Raw genomic sequence first — 15,951 nt, 5'->3', positions numbered from 1 at the left:
ACTGTTTTTAAACAGTTACAGCCTTTCATGTAAGTCAATAGAGAACTAATATGGTGCTTCTAAGTAGCCCTTCATCATAAATACATTTGAAAAACTGTAAGTACACCTTTGAAGTCTAGAATTATACATTTTCAGATCATGAAAATATATTCCTTCTTTCTTCTGGAGGGTTTTCTGTCAGAGGAGAGGGTTATATTTTTCAAAGGTCAAATTTTGATCAGAAAGTTCTGCAGACAAAGAAATCTGTAATCATTTAAGAAAAAGTCCTCTTTTTGGCCAAAGCTAGTATTTGTTGCACATGTTAATGGACTTTAATCCTTACTGCAGTGCTCATGGTAAAGATGAAACATAAAGAGAATGGCTGAAAATGGGCCAAATGTCGACTGTTTGATGTAGCATAATGGCCTACAGCAGCCGGACTGCTGTGATCCCTGAGATAGCACCTCCTGTGGAGAGTTCTGGCGGCAGATGCTGCTTGCTGTCGTTGCGTGAGAGGTGGATGCCTACCGGCTCCCGGTACCCAAGGAAATAGCTCCCTGGTGCTTTCTGGAGAGTTGCGGTGGATTTCTCAGATAATGCTGATTTGCCTCTTTTATTTCTCAATGTGCCATGCTATCTGAAATAGAATAAAAGAACATGCTAATATGATAAGCTCTTTAATCGTCACTGTGACAAGCAACACCTGTTTTGCTGGGACTTGTGTGAGTAGTCCCTGTGCTCCATGGCTCTGTTGGGAGGGGGCACTCACTGGGAAGGAGAGAAGAGGAGGAAGGTTTGGCATTCATGTAGTGCTTGTTTCCTTTGTTACCAGGAGCACTGAATTAATACACTAAGCCTGAGAGTCATTAAGATAAAGAACTAGCAGCTTTAATGAATATATCCAGCTAGGCTGGAGAGCTGCATGGAACTAATAAAACCAACATGCTTTGTGCAAAACCCGGGGTGGATTCATTGGTAGATGTAATGGAAAAAGTTAGCTTGTTCCGAACCGTATGTCTTATAGCTGTGGCCTCCGGATTCCTTTCTTAACAAAAAAGTATGTGGATATGTGTGTGTGCATGTGCAAAGTGTGAGGAAAGAGTGCCATCCAGGCATGGCTGCTGAGGAGATCTTGATTTGGGGGTAAAAGGTTTAGTTCTGTGAGGGGTAAAAAAAGTTGTGATGTATGAATATTCTGCTAATGGTTCTTGAAACTTTATGACTATGCACTTGGGACAGTACAGTGTACTGCAAAAATGAGCATGTCCAAGCAGACTGTGGAAATAGGAATAGCTGAGAGAGCTAATGCTGACTAAGATAAAAACTGGACTAGTTTTTCTCGTTTTGTGTTATCTGGCTGTCAGAGGCAAGGCAGAACTATATAGACATTTGACTTGCTTATTTGTGCTTATTTCAGCTGACCCTTTTTCCATGAGAAACTCGCCTATATGTCAGTAATCCACAGGGAGCATAAGGGGCCTTCTATTTGATGGTATCAAGTTAATGCATAAACCTGGCTTGCCTTTCCAATCCTAGAAATAAGAGAAGTTGTAAAAATGGCATTTGTGGTGCCCTTGCGTCTTTTTTTTTTTTTTTTTCCTGTTATGTGCATGTTGTGTGCAGGGCATAATTCAAAGCCTTTCCAAATTGATATCAAACCTACCAGTGCTGGACAGACCTTTAGACAAAGGTAATTCATAACAAATATGTTCATGAAGACCTATGTGACGTAGTGACAGAGCAGAAAAGTGTCTTTCCTAAGGATTAAGTGTGTAGTCTGACAAGTACAAAATGTCCAGAGCCTGTGTTTGCATGAAGCCTGTGATAGCTGTGCAGCTCAGTAATTATCCGTCTGGTTGCCCTTATGTTACAAAACGAACACTGTTCAGTATGTAATAGATCTTCAGACTACAGTATAAGTATCTAATGGTGAACCGAGAGCAATACTGAAATTTTCATGGCAGCTTAGTGGGGGTCCCCTCTTCTCTGCTCACCTAAGAAATGCCATGAAGATTTGTCCTTCCTTCAAATGTTTTAATAATTTTCTTCTACTTAGCATATGCTACTGTCCAACACATTCTTTTTCAGTGAAAAAGAAAAGAAATTGGCATAAACACGATACTGGACAGACTACAGAGGTCAAACCTGTACAGAACGGGAGTCAAGTCTTTATAAAGGAACTTCGAAGTCGTACTTTTCCAAGGTAAGTTGTTTGGCTGCATAAGTAAACAGTGCTCTTGTGGAAAAGCAGATATAGCCCATTTCATATGAAGCTGATTGTTCAGCTTCTTGCTGAAGGCATTGGATAGTGCAGGGTTATGAAGTTTAAGTGAACACTTCCTTATTGCAGATGTCCCTGGCTCTTCCATGTTTGTTCAGCAGTATTAAAATCTACTGTTGACTGAACCCAGCTCCTGCGGATTTCAGTAGATGCGAGTATGTGTGAAGACAAGAACAAGAATGTGTTTGGCCCCTACAACATATGCTTGAATAAGAGACTAACAAATTTATTGCATAGAATTATCCAGCTCTCAGAAATACTAATGGTTTTGCTGAAGTCTCTCCATCTTGAAAAGAACAATGACATCCTCAGTTGCTACAGTGACAAAGACTCTCTTATTTGGGGTAATGAATAGTACTAATTGTTAGGTGACATGTTCCGCACTTTATTAGGCTGCTTCACAGCCATTTGTAAGAGTGGTATTTTATTTTTTTCTGAAGTAGGCATTAGCCAAATGAATTCTTAATTATTAATGACTAATTATTTTAGAAGTACCCATAGAAACTGGTAAAATGTACTTGGTAAACACAAAACTTCTTAATTTTACAGAAGATTTGATCTTACTTTAATTTCAAATACCAGTTATTAGGCTGGTTAAGGAAAAGGCTGAAAATACCACTGCAGAATGTTGTAGTGCTTGCTTACAGATGCATTTCACTTAATTCAGTACCCAGTATTTTTACTTCATTGGCTATTTTTATCTGGGCCTGCTTTATTTTTGTCTTAGCAGTTTTTAAGTACAGAACAATTTGAAAGGTTGCAAAGCTAATTTAATAAAAAAGGATTAAGGTCTAGGCACAATGTTTTCAGTAGCCTAGGATAGCCTCTGAAATTGCAGGTACAAACAGCTTCTGAATCCAAAACCCTAGGCTTGTACACAAAATCCAAACCAGCAATATACCCTAAGAAGTAAGTGATCACATCAAGACTGACATTCCTTTCAGAGAACATGGCAATTCATCTAGTTTTTAGTGAATGTCTTCGTCTCCCCAGTCACTCCAGGGAGATGTGTTCTCAGTTAATGCTTTCAGCACCTTGCTGAAAGTTATACAAAACTGTATAGGATTTCTTCTCTAATTTAAAGAAACGGGAATTTGACTGAGTGTATGTGCTATGCCTGCGTGTCTGAGAGGTTTGCATATACTTGGAAGATCTGTGCTCACATATTCAGTATCTACGAGTCATTCCCAAATTATTTAAAAATATGGACCTCCATTTTTTTTTGTTTGTTTGTTTCCCACTTCCATGCACACATAAGGAAATCCATGCTGCCAAATCAGAAAATATCTCCTGCCAAAATAAAGTTACTGAGCAAGTACGGTCTGTAGTCAAAGCGAGTCCCTGCAAGATTCAGGCCTCTGGCATTGACACTTCTGGCATAAGTAAAACAAAGTCTTGTTGAGAAATTTTCTCTTCTAAAGAAAATGAATGAAATCTGCAGATGTTCACAGAACAAAACCCAATGCTCAGCAGTCAGAATCTGATGAAATGAAAACCGGGGGTCTTCGTTTAAAGACAGAAACTTCATGTCTGATTCACAGAACACAACAATCAATTATAACCAGTTAGTCCCTCGGTGAGACTCAGATCAAAAGGAGTAGTGAAGAAAGCAAACAAGCAAAAAACTGAATTCGTGTCATGCAGCTGATTTTTTTTAATACCAAAATAGCATTAGAATAGTAACAGTAGTAATAACAAAAAATTAATTGTTCAGGTACTTCAATGTAGGTGTCAGACTCCATTTTGGCATGATCATTACTAGACACTTCTGTGGCACATACAGAAGCAAACCAGACTCAAATGAGTATGTGGTATAATGATATATAAGAGAGGTTTAATGGTATATCAATACCATTTGCTCAAACTGAGAATAAACTGAAAGACTACGCTGTATCAGGACAGCAGAGGAAGTCACCCAGCCTATGTGGACGATTTGCGGCTTCCCATTTGTTACTGCTGCTGCTCCTGAATCTCTCTCACCATCCATTTCTTTGGCTTGCATGGTACCTTTGTTTCCTGTGCTTATTCAAAGTTATAGTAGTGCCAGATACACTAGACATACCTGTAACAACCTGTCAGATGCTATTTTACACCCAGGAGGTAACTGAAATCTATGAATATGCTCTAGAGCTTTCCATAAGATAGATGAATTTGATTCATTCAGTCTTACACTCCTGTCATTACATGTAGTTCTAGTCTGTGTTCTTTGTTTCCCAAATGCTTTCTTCCTCTTCATTATCAGCTCACAAGATTACCTGGAATTTAAAGAGGAGCTTAGCTTCAGTTAATTAGTATCTACTTTGTCAAGAGGTATCCCAGTTCTCTAAAGCAGGAAACCCTCCCTGAGCTAATAAGCACTCTGTGGGCAGCAAAGAAGTGTCAAGCTGTAAGAGCACAGGCAAGGATCTAATTTCCCCAAATGCTGCCTTCCTCTGAGGTTCTTCCCATAGCTTACATCTTGTTCTTTAAAACCTCCAGCCTCCATCCTTCATATGTTACTGCTGCCTGGCACTACTGTTTGCATAAATACAGAATGCTGTAATCCCTGCCAAGCCTCAGAACATACCTGTGAGGCAGCAGGATCAGTGCCATGAACACTGGATCAGTGGTATATTCCCTAATGCTCAGTGTTTCACGCTGCTGCCCACCTGGCTGCCTCTCTGGCGGTCTTCACTCTGCTTTGCCAGCAGTGTGCATGGATAATTCCTTGTTTGCCTTAGGCCATGCTGCTTCTGGGTGCCCACACTGTGGCATGGCAGCAGGAGCATGGTGCTAAGTGCTGGCATGGGCAGGCTGTGTGGGTCCCCACCATGCCACCGCTGTCCTTGTGGCACTGCTGGGGCCGCATGTTGCTTGCGGTGTGAGCCGGGCTCTCCCAGACCCAGTGACTAACTTTGTCTCCTGATAGCCCACTGTGGCTGGGGTGATCCAGAAGTGAGCTGTTTTCTACATCTTACCCCTGCTTGCATCTGGCAAGTTTGCATTCTTATTCTCCCTGGGAAGCCCTGCCAAATGAGTGCCTGCAAAGGAATGCATTTAATACACTTCTCACTTCCCCTGCCTTGCCTCCCACATGCCCGATGTGCTTCACGAAGCCTGGTAATTACAGACCCCTGCTCAAGCACTTATGCGCCCAACACTGGGCATCAGCAGGCATCTGGTGTTCGGTACTTGGCCTGGGCCGTCCCTGTGGAGCCATGTATACTGGGGCTGTGTCCATGCCAGCGCCAGACACTGTGATGGTGGCATCCAAGGCCTATAGCATGTGCCTGGTGTCTTGCAGGCCCGGCTGATCGCATGGCGGTCTGGGCAGGGCTGCGACTGGGGCCTGGCTCGCTTCGTGCCTGCAGGGACGGAGCACAGGTACCGCCTGGCCGTGCCCTTCAGTGCCATCGCCCATCCCGCCCGTTTTTCCGCCCGTTTTTGGTAACTCTGAAAACGTGAGCTGTAATTCAGAACTGATGCAGAAGAGGGCAGTCACGTATTGGCCTTCAAGGTTCTGGGAAGTAATGCTTTTGGGCGTAAACATGCAAAGTTTTATTATTTCCACTGTCCCCAGCGTGCCCATGGCGGAGCTGGCTGTCCCCACGCTGCAGGAAAGGCCTGAAATATCTTCAGAAAGACCAAAGAGTTGCTTGGGTTACTCAGGTTGGCTCAAAGAGAGGCAAACAGCAAGCAACAGCTGCTGGAGCGCTTTTAGGCCTGATGATCGGTTAGAGTACACTCAGTTTTCACTTTGAATTCAAAACATTTTGCTCTAGAAAAGATCTAGAAATTGGCCTTGAAATTCTTTTTACAGTTGTCGGTTTAAATAACTGATCATTTGATAAACCTGCCCTTTTATTAGTCACTTTGAAGCCCTCTCAGCTACTTGAAAACAATTTGCAGAGTATTTCCTGAACAATTTATTTGACTACTTAAGAATGATTTGCAAAGTATTTCCTGGACAATTTATTTGAGATTATGTAGCATTTTAAACTTTACCTTCTTTAAATTTAAATATTTAACACTAATTTCTTTGACATTAATCACTGGTAACTTGACAGATTCCTGTAGTTCAGAAAATAGTCTCTCATTGTAAGCTGTTATTTCAGAAGTTTCCAGTAGTTGGTGTATTAGAGTCGAGTGTGTTGGTTGCAGATGGTTTTAGTATGCCTTACATGCTTTGCAATATGCTGCGTTATGGCTTTTGTCTTATGCACCTCCTTTGCATATAACTGGGGTTTTTCAGTTAGGTGTGATGGTCAGCATGGTTCATAGGAATGAAATTAGCTCTCTAGGCACAAAGAGATCTGAACCTCTGATTCCATGGCTTTCTATCATGTGTAGTCACTTCAACGTACTCTAGATGAGTACAGGATGCTGCTAAAACATTGTTTAGACGGGGCAAGTCTCAGTGACAGCCTAAAACACCATGTAGCCTAATGCCATCTGAAAGACTATTGATTTTTAGCTTTGTTGAGTGAATTTCCCAAGACCTTGGGGTTTTTTGTATCTAGTGTAGTCTCTTCTGAAGACAGGGCTTTGCCTGGTTCTCAGAGGTGCTTTGCATATAGAGTGCTTATTCCAGGTAATAGGAATTTGTTTGTTTGAGGGTTCTCAAAATAAATGTTTTCTTTAAAAAATAAAATCAGAACTCAAATATGAACTGGTACATTTCATGACCGATAGTTTTTTTTTGTCTATAGTTGTTGGCATTGTGCATTCTTGCCTATCTGCAAATTGCTATTTAGAGAATACTTTTGGTTGGCTTTCAACAAATATACCACTTATTTGTGTGGGAAATTGGATGTTAAACAAACAAGGCGTACAAGTCATACTAGAGTTCACATTCATATACTGCTTACTTCGGTAGAGCTACCCACAGCAGTATAGAAAAATCATAGCATAGCTGGCATTTGTAAACAAGCTAAGAATTGGGTGCCTAGAATCCACTGCTTCAGGAAGTCTGGGTTTTCTTTTTTCTTTCCTTTTTTTTTTTTAAAAAAAAAAAAGACAAGCATTTTTTTTCAAATAAGAGAATTGAGTTATTTTAGGTCTATTCTAGGTCATTCTAGGTCTCTAGGTCTCAAAAAGAGCTGAGACACCCAACTGAACAAAAAATGCCACATAGGCATTGGGGAGAAGTGACTGTTATCTGATGGTGTCAGTTTATTCTTGTTTGCTTATAACTTTTTCCTTTCAGTAGTGAAATGCAGAAGATGCCAAGCTCCGCCTAGAAGCACCTTACCATTGAACCTTACCTGTGTTTACTTTTCTAGTGCTGAAGATATAGTAGTGAAAGTGCCAGGCAGCCAACTAACAACAGAGTATTTGGAAGAAAATGGTTTCACAGAGCCCATCCTGGTTCCAAAGAAGGATGGACTGGGATTGTCTGTACCAGCACCCACGTTCTACGTCAGCGATGTTGAAAACTACGTTGGTGCGTATGGGGCAGCAGTAACGCTTTACTTGCTAGAGCTCATTTACTTCTTTAAAAATGGTCCCAGGGCTGTGAAAAAGGCTCCCTTGCCTGGAATATTCCTGGTCTGCCTTTCAGTGCAGAACAGCAGTAGGGAAAGGTGGCAGTCAACTGCAGGTTAAATAACAAGAGTCTTTGCAGAGTCTTGTCTCTAACAAGAATCTATGGAGGCAGCTCAAAACTTCAGAGCCGTATAACCCGTATGTAGGCCAATCAACATACACTATAGAGGAAACCTGGAAGAAGCAGAAAGAGGGTGTTGCACACCCTGCACATACTCCTCCATCCCCCAGGTATGGCAGAGAAGAAGTTTGGCTTTTGGTGTGAGTCAAAATAATCCCAGGGTAATTTTTTCTCCAGGAGTCAGCATGGTCCTAGTGGGCTGTACTGTGAGAGGTGAGGGACTGAAAGGCAGCATGCACTGGCATTGCTTGCTACCTGCTAGCTCAGAATCACTAGTATTTTCTCTTGTGATTTTACAGACAGCAATGAAAACTAGGTTTTGGGGATAGGAGGCGTATATGTGTGTTTTATGGCCAAAGGAGGAAGGAGGTTATGTTATTGTAAAATACTGACATCAGACCTTGAGCTATGCAAACTTTAAGATTTATTATGTAGTGGTAGCCTGTAATTAGCAATTAATCCACACTTGTTTCTTGTACCAACTTGTGTATCTTACTGTGAACCTGAGCCAGACCACATTGTACTCCATAGCACTGCATTAAAATAGTCATTGTAGTATCAATAAATTGTTCCTTTGGGCCAAGTCTTAATTGATTGCTGCCATCTCACTTTTATTGAAGGAAATACCAGACTGTGACTCCCACTCTGCAGAGGCAGTCTATTTCTACACTGGTGTCAGTTCACAGAGCTTTTGTCATTGCTGCCGGTCATTTGGATTTCTGCTGGCATCCTCCAGACTCTAACCTGGGCAGGGTGTTGTACTGCATCTTGCAAGTCATCACGTCATCCACCCTTGGAAAACATACCTTGGCCAGGAGCCATGGAACTGCTCTGAAGTCACTTGTCTCATCTCCACATCCTTCTTCCTTTAGCATGTGTGATCTTGTCTCTTCTTCGCTCTCACTCTGTCTCTCTTGTGTCAGTTCCAATGAGATTCTTGTTCCTTCCAGTGTTCTGGTAAACTGCCGTCCTCTTGGAGCCATGACTCCAGCTCTAATGTATGTCTGTGTTTCAGGGCTCCCTTTATCTCCTTTTATAACCTGCTAACCACTCCTCCTTCTGTGTGCTACTTACCAGGCCATTGACCTATTCCCCAAACTGGTGGATGCTGTCAACAGCCACTGTTGTTCTTGACTGCCTTTGTTCCTCTTGCAGTGACTGTGTGCAGTGAGGTAACTATGAATAAAGCAGAATTCAAGACCTCTGATTTTATTGTCATTTCTATCCCATTGCTTCTACAGGAAACATATTTTCCTTGCCCATCTGCTACACTTAGCAGATTTTCTTGTTTGACCTAGGTGCTCCTCATGCATCTGCTGGCTTTCTCTCAGCCTCTAGCTGAAATAATCCACCTCCTCGTCCTCCTCCTCCCCCCCTCCTCAAAACAAAACAAAACAAAAACAAAACGAAAAAAACCTGTTAGTGAAAAGCTGAAGGGAAGAACAGGAAGAGCACAGGCTATTTAATCCAAAGCTGGCACCAGATTTTTAAGGTGAACAGAACAAATAAAATGCTGGTGTAACCTCCATGGCATTGGTTGGCTTCAGTGAGATTTCACAAGCAGGAATTTATTTCACTGTTTTTTAGTTTATTACATTGTACCTAGAATGTCTTCTAGCAACAATCTAAAGCAAGCAGTAGAGGATGGAACACCACAAATGAGATTGCCAAATATGTCATTACTGTGTTGGCATTTTGTAGGGGGAAAAATATTTTCTTGCTCTCCTAATGTGATAAAAGAAGTCAAAAATTTCATGGTACACCTGAAATATTTCTTAAAAAAAATTGTAAATAAATTTTTTAATAGAGCATGAGGAAAACTGTCCTGAAAAATCTGCTTGACAAGATACCCTGTACAGTATTACACTCAATCACAAGAAATTTATGGTGTGGTGGGTAGGGCTTACTCCATAGATATTCAGGTATTTGCATATAATTTTCACCAAGCAAATAATGTCTGTAATGAAAAATAATATTAATCCTTTAAAAATAAAAACCATGGAAATAATTTTATCATGGGGCATGAATAAAAAAGTACCATTTTATACATATGCAGTTTTTGTATGTAAGCCAAATAAATTACAAAAGCTAAGAAAATCAACAAATAAAATGCCCAAGATGTTTCTGGAAATGTTAACTCACACCCAAGCATACAAAATGGGACAAGTCAGGCCACCAATCAATCTCCCTTTTTTATTGAATTAATTTTTAGGACCAGAGAGAAGTGTTGATGTCACTGATGTCACCAAACAGAAAGACTGCAAGATGAAGCTGAAGGAATTTGTGGATTACTACTACAGTACAAACAGGAAAAGGGTCCTCAATGTGACTAACCTGGAGTTCTCGGACACGAGGTGAGCTGGTCCATCCTGCGGCACTACGCAGTGCTCTGGGGTCCAACTGCTGCGTTCTGAGCAGCCTCCACCTTCTCTAGTGGTTCCCTTCTTAGGAAGTACTGCTCTAGCCTTGGGATCCTGGCTTCTTGTGATGCTGACAAGTATGGCTTTATCCATATGTAGCCATTTTAGGGAAAGCACGGAAATGAAAGTGCTGTAGCTGTATGAAGAGTATGGTGTGGATTAGTTGGGCCAGAATTTTTCATGGGAATTCAGATGTGCATATCATCACCATTCATGTGCCATCAACATTCACATATCAGAATGGAACGATTTTACGTCTTTTCATTTTTATTTTAACTCCAGTAGTACAGGTATAGTTAATTCAGTTCAACTGTATACTAGAGACTTATAACTAGGACATAACTAGTTGTTCCAGGAGAGAATTCTCTGCCTTGTCCTGGTGGTGAGTGATAATGTTGTATGTTCCTATTATGATCTTAGGTGGGGCTTGACACATACTGGTAAGACCCAAAGAAAGAAGGACAGCATAGACTTGTGGGAGAACATGGACAAAAGGAGTCATATATATGCATATATAATATAAACTGTTATATTGTGAGAGATGAGACTCATGATGTATGTAAATCAGTGACAGCTCTTCTTCCAGATTAAGGCAATCTTTTAATGTGTTCTCCTTGAAGCATTCTTTTTTAAAATGTGTTGTGACATAGCAAGCACCCTATTCATATAGCACTGGCACAAGTGCATTGTATATTACATACTGAAATCTTTTGTTTAAAGTAAATAAATGAGATGTGGCTCTGGGTATGGAATAACATGTCACTGGATGTCCTTGAATGAGAGTAAGTTTGAAATGATTATGATTTTGTAGTCCTATATTATGTGTTCAAGTTTCAGTCTTGGTGCTTTTGCAAGTTAACCTATAATCTGGATGACAGCAGTGAAGAACTAGAGTGATGCTGATATCTCAACAGAAAGTTGGGGTGTGTGTATGCATGTGTAACAGTACCAGATGAGCTCTGCATTTGAGGCTGAGGTGCTTTAGTGTTTCAGTGAGACATATGTCATGATACTGGCTATGTGAATATCATCAATCCTCGATGACAGAAAAACTGCTATTCTTCTCATGCTTTAAATTATATGCTTTACACATAGGATAATTAGTTGATGTAAATGCCTAAGAGTTCAAGTTATTACTTTATGCTTTATATAGTTGTGATTTTATTCTATAAATAGGTAGATGCATCTATAATATATTGAAGTTTATGCAACATGTGTAAATCATTTTTACAGTTCTTGTAGTCCTTCTGGGTATCTAATGCTCTAATGGGAAGTGTTAATGGAGGAAGAGATTCCTTTTTGTATAAACGCAACACAGAAAATGATGAGTGTCAACAACAACAACAAAGAACGGTGGTTTTGGGGACCATTCCATTTTAGCTGAGGACAGTAGACTTAATATAGCCTTTAAAAAGTAAGCTGATGAATAATTACGAGTTTATTTATTTATTTTTAAGCCATTTTAACCTCAAGCCCTGTAGTTAGTGTTTTAGTAGTGCACACCCATTCCTGCAGAAAGCTTCTGTAGTAATTACAGGCTTCTAAGATTACCAGTATTTCCAGTACGAATTTTTTAGCTTTCTGCCATTATCAGAGAATAACGGGAGATCTTTTATTCTGAAGGACTATTGGGGCTGTCACTCATATGCTGCTAATTTAGACATTAACTAGCAAATATTTTATCTCTTAGCATAGACAGTGACATTTTAATTGAATGCACTGCTCTGTCTTTCCCTGCCATTTTAAATGGGGCTATTGTTATCAGTATTTGACAGTGAGCATAAATGACACGAGAGCTTTTAATTTTAGTTTGAAGTGCAGATACTCTTATGGAAGTGATATTTTAGGGTGTCCAACAGTGAACTTCAACCTCTTGCAAATAGTAGGCCAAATTTTCACTATTTAAATATAAAATCTAACACGTTTGGGGGTGAAAGACTTAGAATACTTTCTTCTTACGCCACCACGTCATTTTGGCTGTGATTAATAATATACAGTATGCTTATATAATTTATATAATGTATTTAAATGGTATGCTTACTGTAAATAAGACAATATATAAATTAATTATATATCATACTTTAAATATATTAACATTATCAACCAAATTATATCTTTTCTTCTTCAGAGTTTTTCATGTAATTTAATCAATCTAAATAAAAAGATAACTGATTTTCAGCAGCAGATCAAGACTTATTTAGTTCACATGTCTGAAGTATCAATACTGTAAATTTTATTACTATTCAGTTTAACCTGAAAGTTGTTAAGATTTACTAGACCACTTATGTAAGAGTGCACACCTTTAACTTCTCTGAAGGGGGCTGGAAAAGTGGCTGGGATACAGCACAATTGGTAACTGAGCCTACATAGCAAGAGGCAAAAACTGGAAAATATAAACAGTTCATCATAAATATTGCTACTGAAAGAATTCAAAGGGTCATTGCTGCATCATCATACTGAAAAAAGCCTTAAATTTATATCTGAAAACAGTTTTCACGAAGTTTCTGAATAAAAACCAGTTCCACTGATATGTAAGCTGTTGCTTCATATTGCCATTGAAGTAATAGAGTCAGAGACCACTTTTGGTTGTATTGAGATTCTTGCATTATTATTATTATTTTTTTTTTCTTAAAAGATGCATGCTTTCTTTTAATTCTCTCTATACAGGATGTCCAGTTTTGTCGAACCTCCAGATATAGTTAAGAAGTTGTCCTGGGTGGAAAACTATTGGCCTGATGATGCTCTTCTGGCTAAACCAAAAGTGACCAAGTACTGCCTGATCTGTGTGAAGGACAGCTACACAGATTTCCACATAGATTCAGGAGGAGCTTCTGCATGGTACCATGTGCTGAAGGTGAGGGTTCATCTTTTTTGCAATGTATTTAGTAACGAACTACATTTTATATGTGAAGACCATCCTAAAATTCTCTTGATCTCATTTTTTTCCCCAATGGTCCACTTACATAAGAAATATGCAAAGCCTTAACTGCCGTCAGTGGGTACACTCTCAGTAGTGTTTACTTGTCATGTGGAAGTTGTTGGTGTATTCTCACTCTATTAGGATGTGAATATTTGTTTAGTGCCTTCTGCAAGTACATCTCCTAAGACCTGGAAGATGTTACATCCTACTTTTGCAGGGTAATGGAACCTGACAATGTAAACTTTTTGTGCCATCTGCCCCACTAATCTGAGCAAATGTAGTCAGCTAGTGATTTAATTATTTCAGCCCTTCTTTACAAAGCTGACTAGTAGTTTTTACTTAAATAGTGTTAAAATATGTAATGCTATATATTTATTTAAATAAATATTTGTGTGTGCTTGTATCCATGTCAGTGAAACTTTGATTGATTTGGCTGCTTGTTGCTAATTGTGTTTTCTAATTCAGGGAGAAAAAATATTTTATCTCATCAAACCAGCCTCTGCAAATATTTCTCTCTATGAACGCTGGCAATCAGCAGCAAACCACAGTGAAATGTTTTTTGCAGACCAGGTAGATAAATGTTACAAATGCACAGTTAAACAAGGACAGACACTCTTCATTCCTTCAGGTGAGCAGGCGATTACAGGTGAGGTTTACTGTTTGTTTTACAGCTGCCGAAACAGCATGTCCAAAGTGCTAGAGGAATGTGATTTGACCACCTTTCTCTGACAACGTATGAAGTCTAACTCTTGGTAGAAGTCCAATTTTATGTTCTTACAAAACAACAACAATCCCTAAACGTTTACTGTTTTCTCTCAATATTTTAACAGCCTTTTAAAAATGCAACTAGTACATACAGTGTTCCACTTTTGGTCTACCTGGGTTGAAGTAACTCCCAAGTCCTCTCTGTATGCCCAAGCATGACATTGATGTTTTGTGCCACAATATCTAATGGAGAGCTCATGTTGCATTGCTTGCTTCACTTCTTGGTTGTTGATTCCCTTTGACACCAAGGTGCCTGCATGGTGTGAATGTGTGTTTATGGTTTCACGAGACGCTGAAGACAAGGGTGTCGCAGATTTTTATAGGCTACTTCATAGACTCAGGCTTTCATTGTAGGTTGTGGTGAATTTTGTTTTTCTCAGTTCCTAGGATGATACTCATAAAGAATATTCATTTCTCTCATGACCATGTGTGAAGCAGATGGTGGAATAAACATTGAACAATGTATGGAGATTGACTAAATTAAGTAGATTTTTGTGTGAAAATAAGTGTTTGGAAAACACCTGTTTCTGACACTGCAATAAAATCAGTGTCAGGAATTGTCAGTGATGTGAAAACAGCTACTATTATGTAACTGCTGCTGCTTTTAACAGCAATAAAAAAGTAAGGGCACTTGTGGCAATATATTCCCTTCACTGTCTGTCTATTTGAAATAGCCACAGTCGAAGGTAATCCTGGGACTGTGAGTGAAAGGTGCTTAGCAAGTCCCTGTACTGGGCCTTACTAGTGCAAATTGAACAAGGGCCCAAATGCAACTTTGTTCAAAGCATAGGTGGTTCTAGTGCTGACTTGGACTGAGGAGCAGTGTTGGTATATAGGAAGTAAGTTGTACAGTGAAGTATGAAGTTCATGTAGTGAACGAGGAGCGGCTGAAGGAGATGGGCTTGTTCAGCCTGGAGAAGAGGAGGCTCAGGGGCGACCTTATTGCTCTCTACAGATACCTTAAAGGAGGCTGTAGGGAGGTGGGGGTTGGCCTGTTCTCCCACGTGCCTGGTGACAGGACAAGGGGGAACGGGCTAAAGTTGCGCCAGGGGAGTTTTAGGTTAGATGTTAGGAAGAACTTCTTTACTGAAAGGGTTGTTAGGCACTGGAACAGGCTGCCCAGGGAGGTGGTGGAGTCACCATCCCTGGAAGTCTTTAAAAGACGTTTAGATGTAGAGCTTCGGGATATGGTTTAGTGGGGACTGTTAGCGTTAGGTCAGAGGTTGGACTCGATGATCTTGAGGTCTCTTCCAACCTAGAAATTCTGTGATTCTGTGATTCTGTAACACATTGTTACTATGGACCCAGTATTTATTCTCAAGGATCTTTTCTTTCTCTTCTAGGTTGGATTTATGCAACTCTAACACCTGTAGACTGCCTGGCCTTTGCAGGACATTTTCTACATAGTCTAAGTGTTGAAATGCAGATGAGGTAATCTGTTTTTTAAAATCTTTATTTAGGTAGAGGGTCAAGTTTTAATAAATTGGTCATCCTCTCTCATAATAATTATCCTGCGTTTGCAGTGATGTTATTGATGTAGCTTCTTTGGGAGAATTTTGGAAAGCATGCACATATTTGCCCCTTGACCAGTTTCTCCTTTGCTGGGTTATTCCAAGCCTTCTTTACACCTGTTACATAGTGCTTGGAAGTTTATGTGAGCTGTTTGGACAGAAGTGGCCAGATTCTGAAGGAAGAATTGTTAAAAACTGTCAGGATTTTTGCCTTAGAACATGCTATTTACCTTCTGGATACATATTCACCTACTCAGATGGGCTCTTTGCCCAGTGAAAAACAGTAGAAGTAGTCTTTACTGATGTTGGACAAATAATGTAATAAAAATATCTTACATCTATATCACAGTTTCTTACTAGTGTTATTTTTATGTTTTGCTTTTGGTCTGATGCCAGAGTACTTGGTAGCAGCACAAAGAAATACCCTTCCA

At 39.8% G+C, this 15,951-nt stretch overlaps 1 protein-coding gene across 5 annotated transcripts in view; it reads left to right on the top strand.

The window, feature by feature from the left end:
• Positions 1-15,951, top strand: part of PHF2 (PHD finger protein 2) — a 96,167-nt gene that overhangs the window by 54,192 nt on the left and 26,024 nt on the right. For all 5 annotated transcript variants that reach the window (XM_013096610.5, XM_038185814.2, XM_038185815.2 and 2 more), the window contains exons 3-8: positions 2,068-2,182; positions 7,522-7,682; positions 10,117-10,258; positions 12,992-13,178; positions 13,710-13,872; positions 15,353-15,440. In XM_013096610.5, the coding sequence (XP_012952064.3) occupies positions 2,068-2,182; positions 7,522-7,682; positions 10,117-10,258; positions 12,992-13,178; positions 13,710-13,872; positions 15,353-15,440 (856 nt within the window). The remainder of the gene's footprint in view (positions 1-2,067; positions 2,183-7,521; positions 7,683-10,116; positions 10,259-12,991; positions 13,179-13,709; positions 13,873-15,352; positions 15,441-15,951) is intronic.

This window comes from Anas platyrhynchos, chromosome 13, assembly GCF_047663525.1.
Source record: "Anas platyrhynchos isolate ZD024472 breed Pekin duck chromosome 13, IASCAAS_PekinDuck_T2T, whole genome shotgun sequence".
Lineage (NCBI taxonomy): Eukaryota > Metazoa > Chordata > Aves > Anseriformes > Anatidae > Anas > Anas platyrhynchos.
This window is presented reverse-complemented; position numbering and strand designations above follow the sequence as displayed.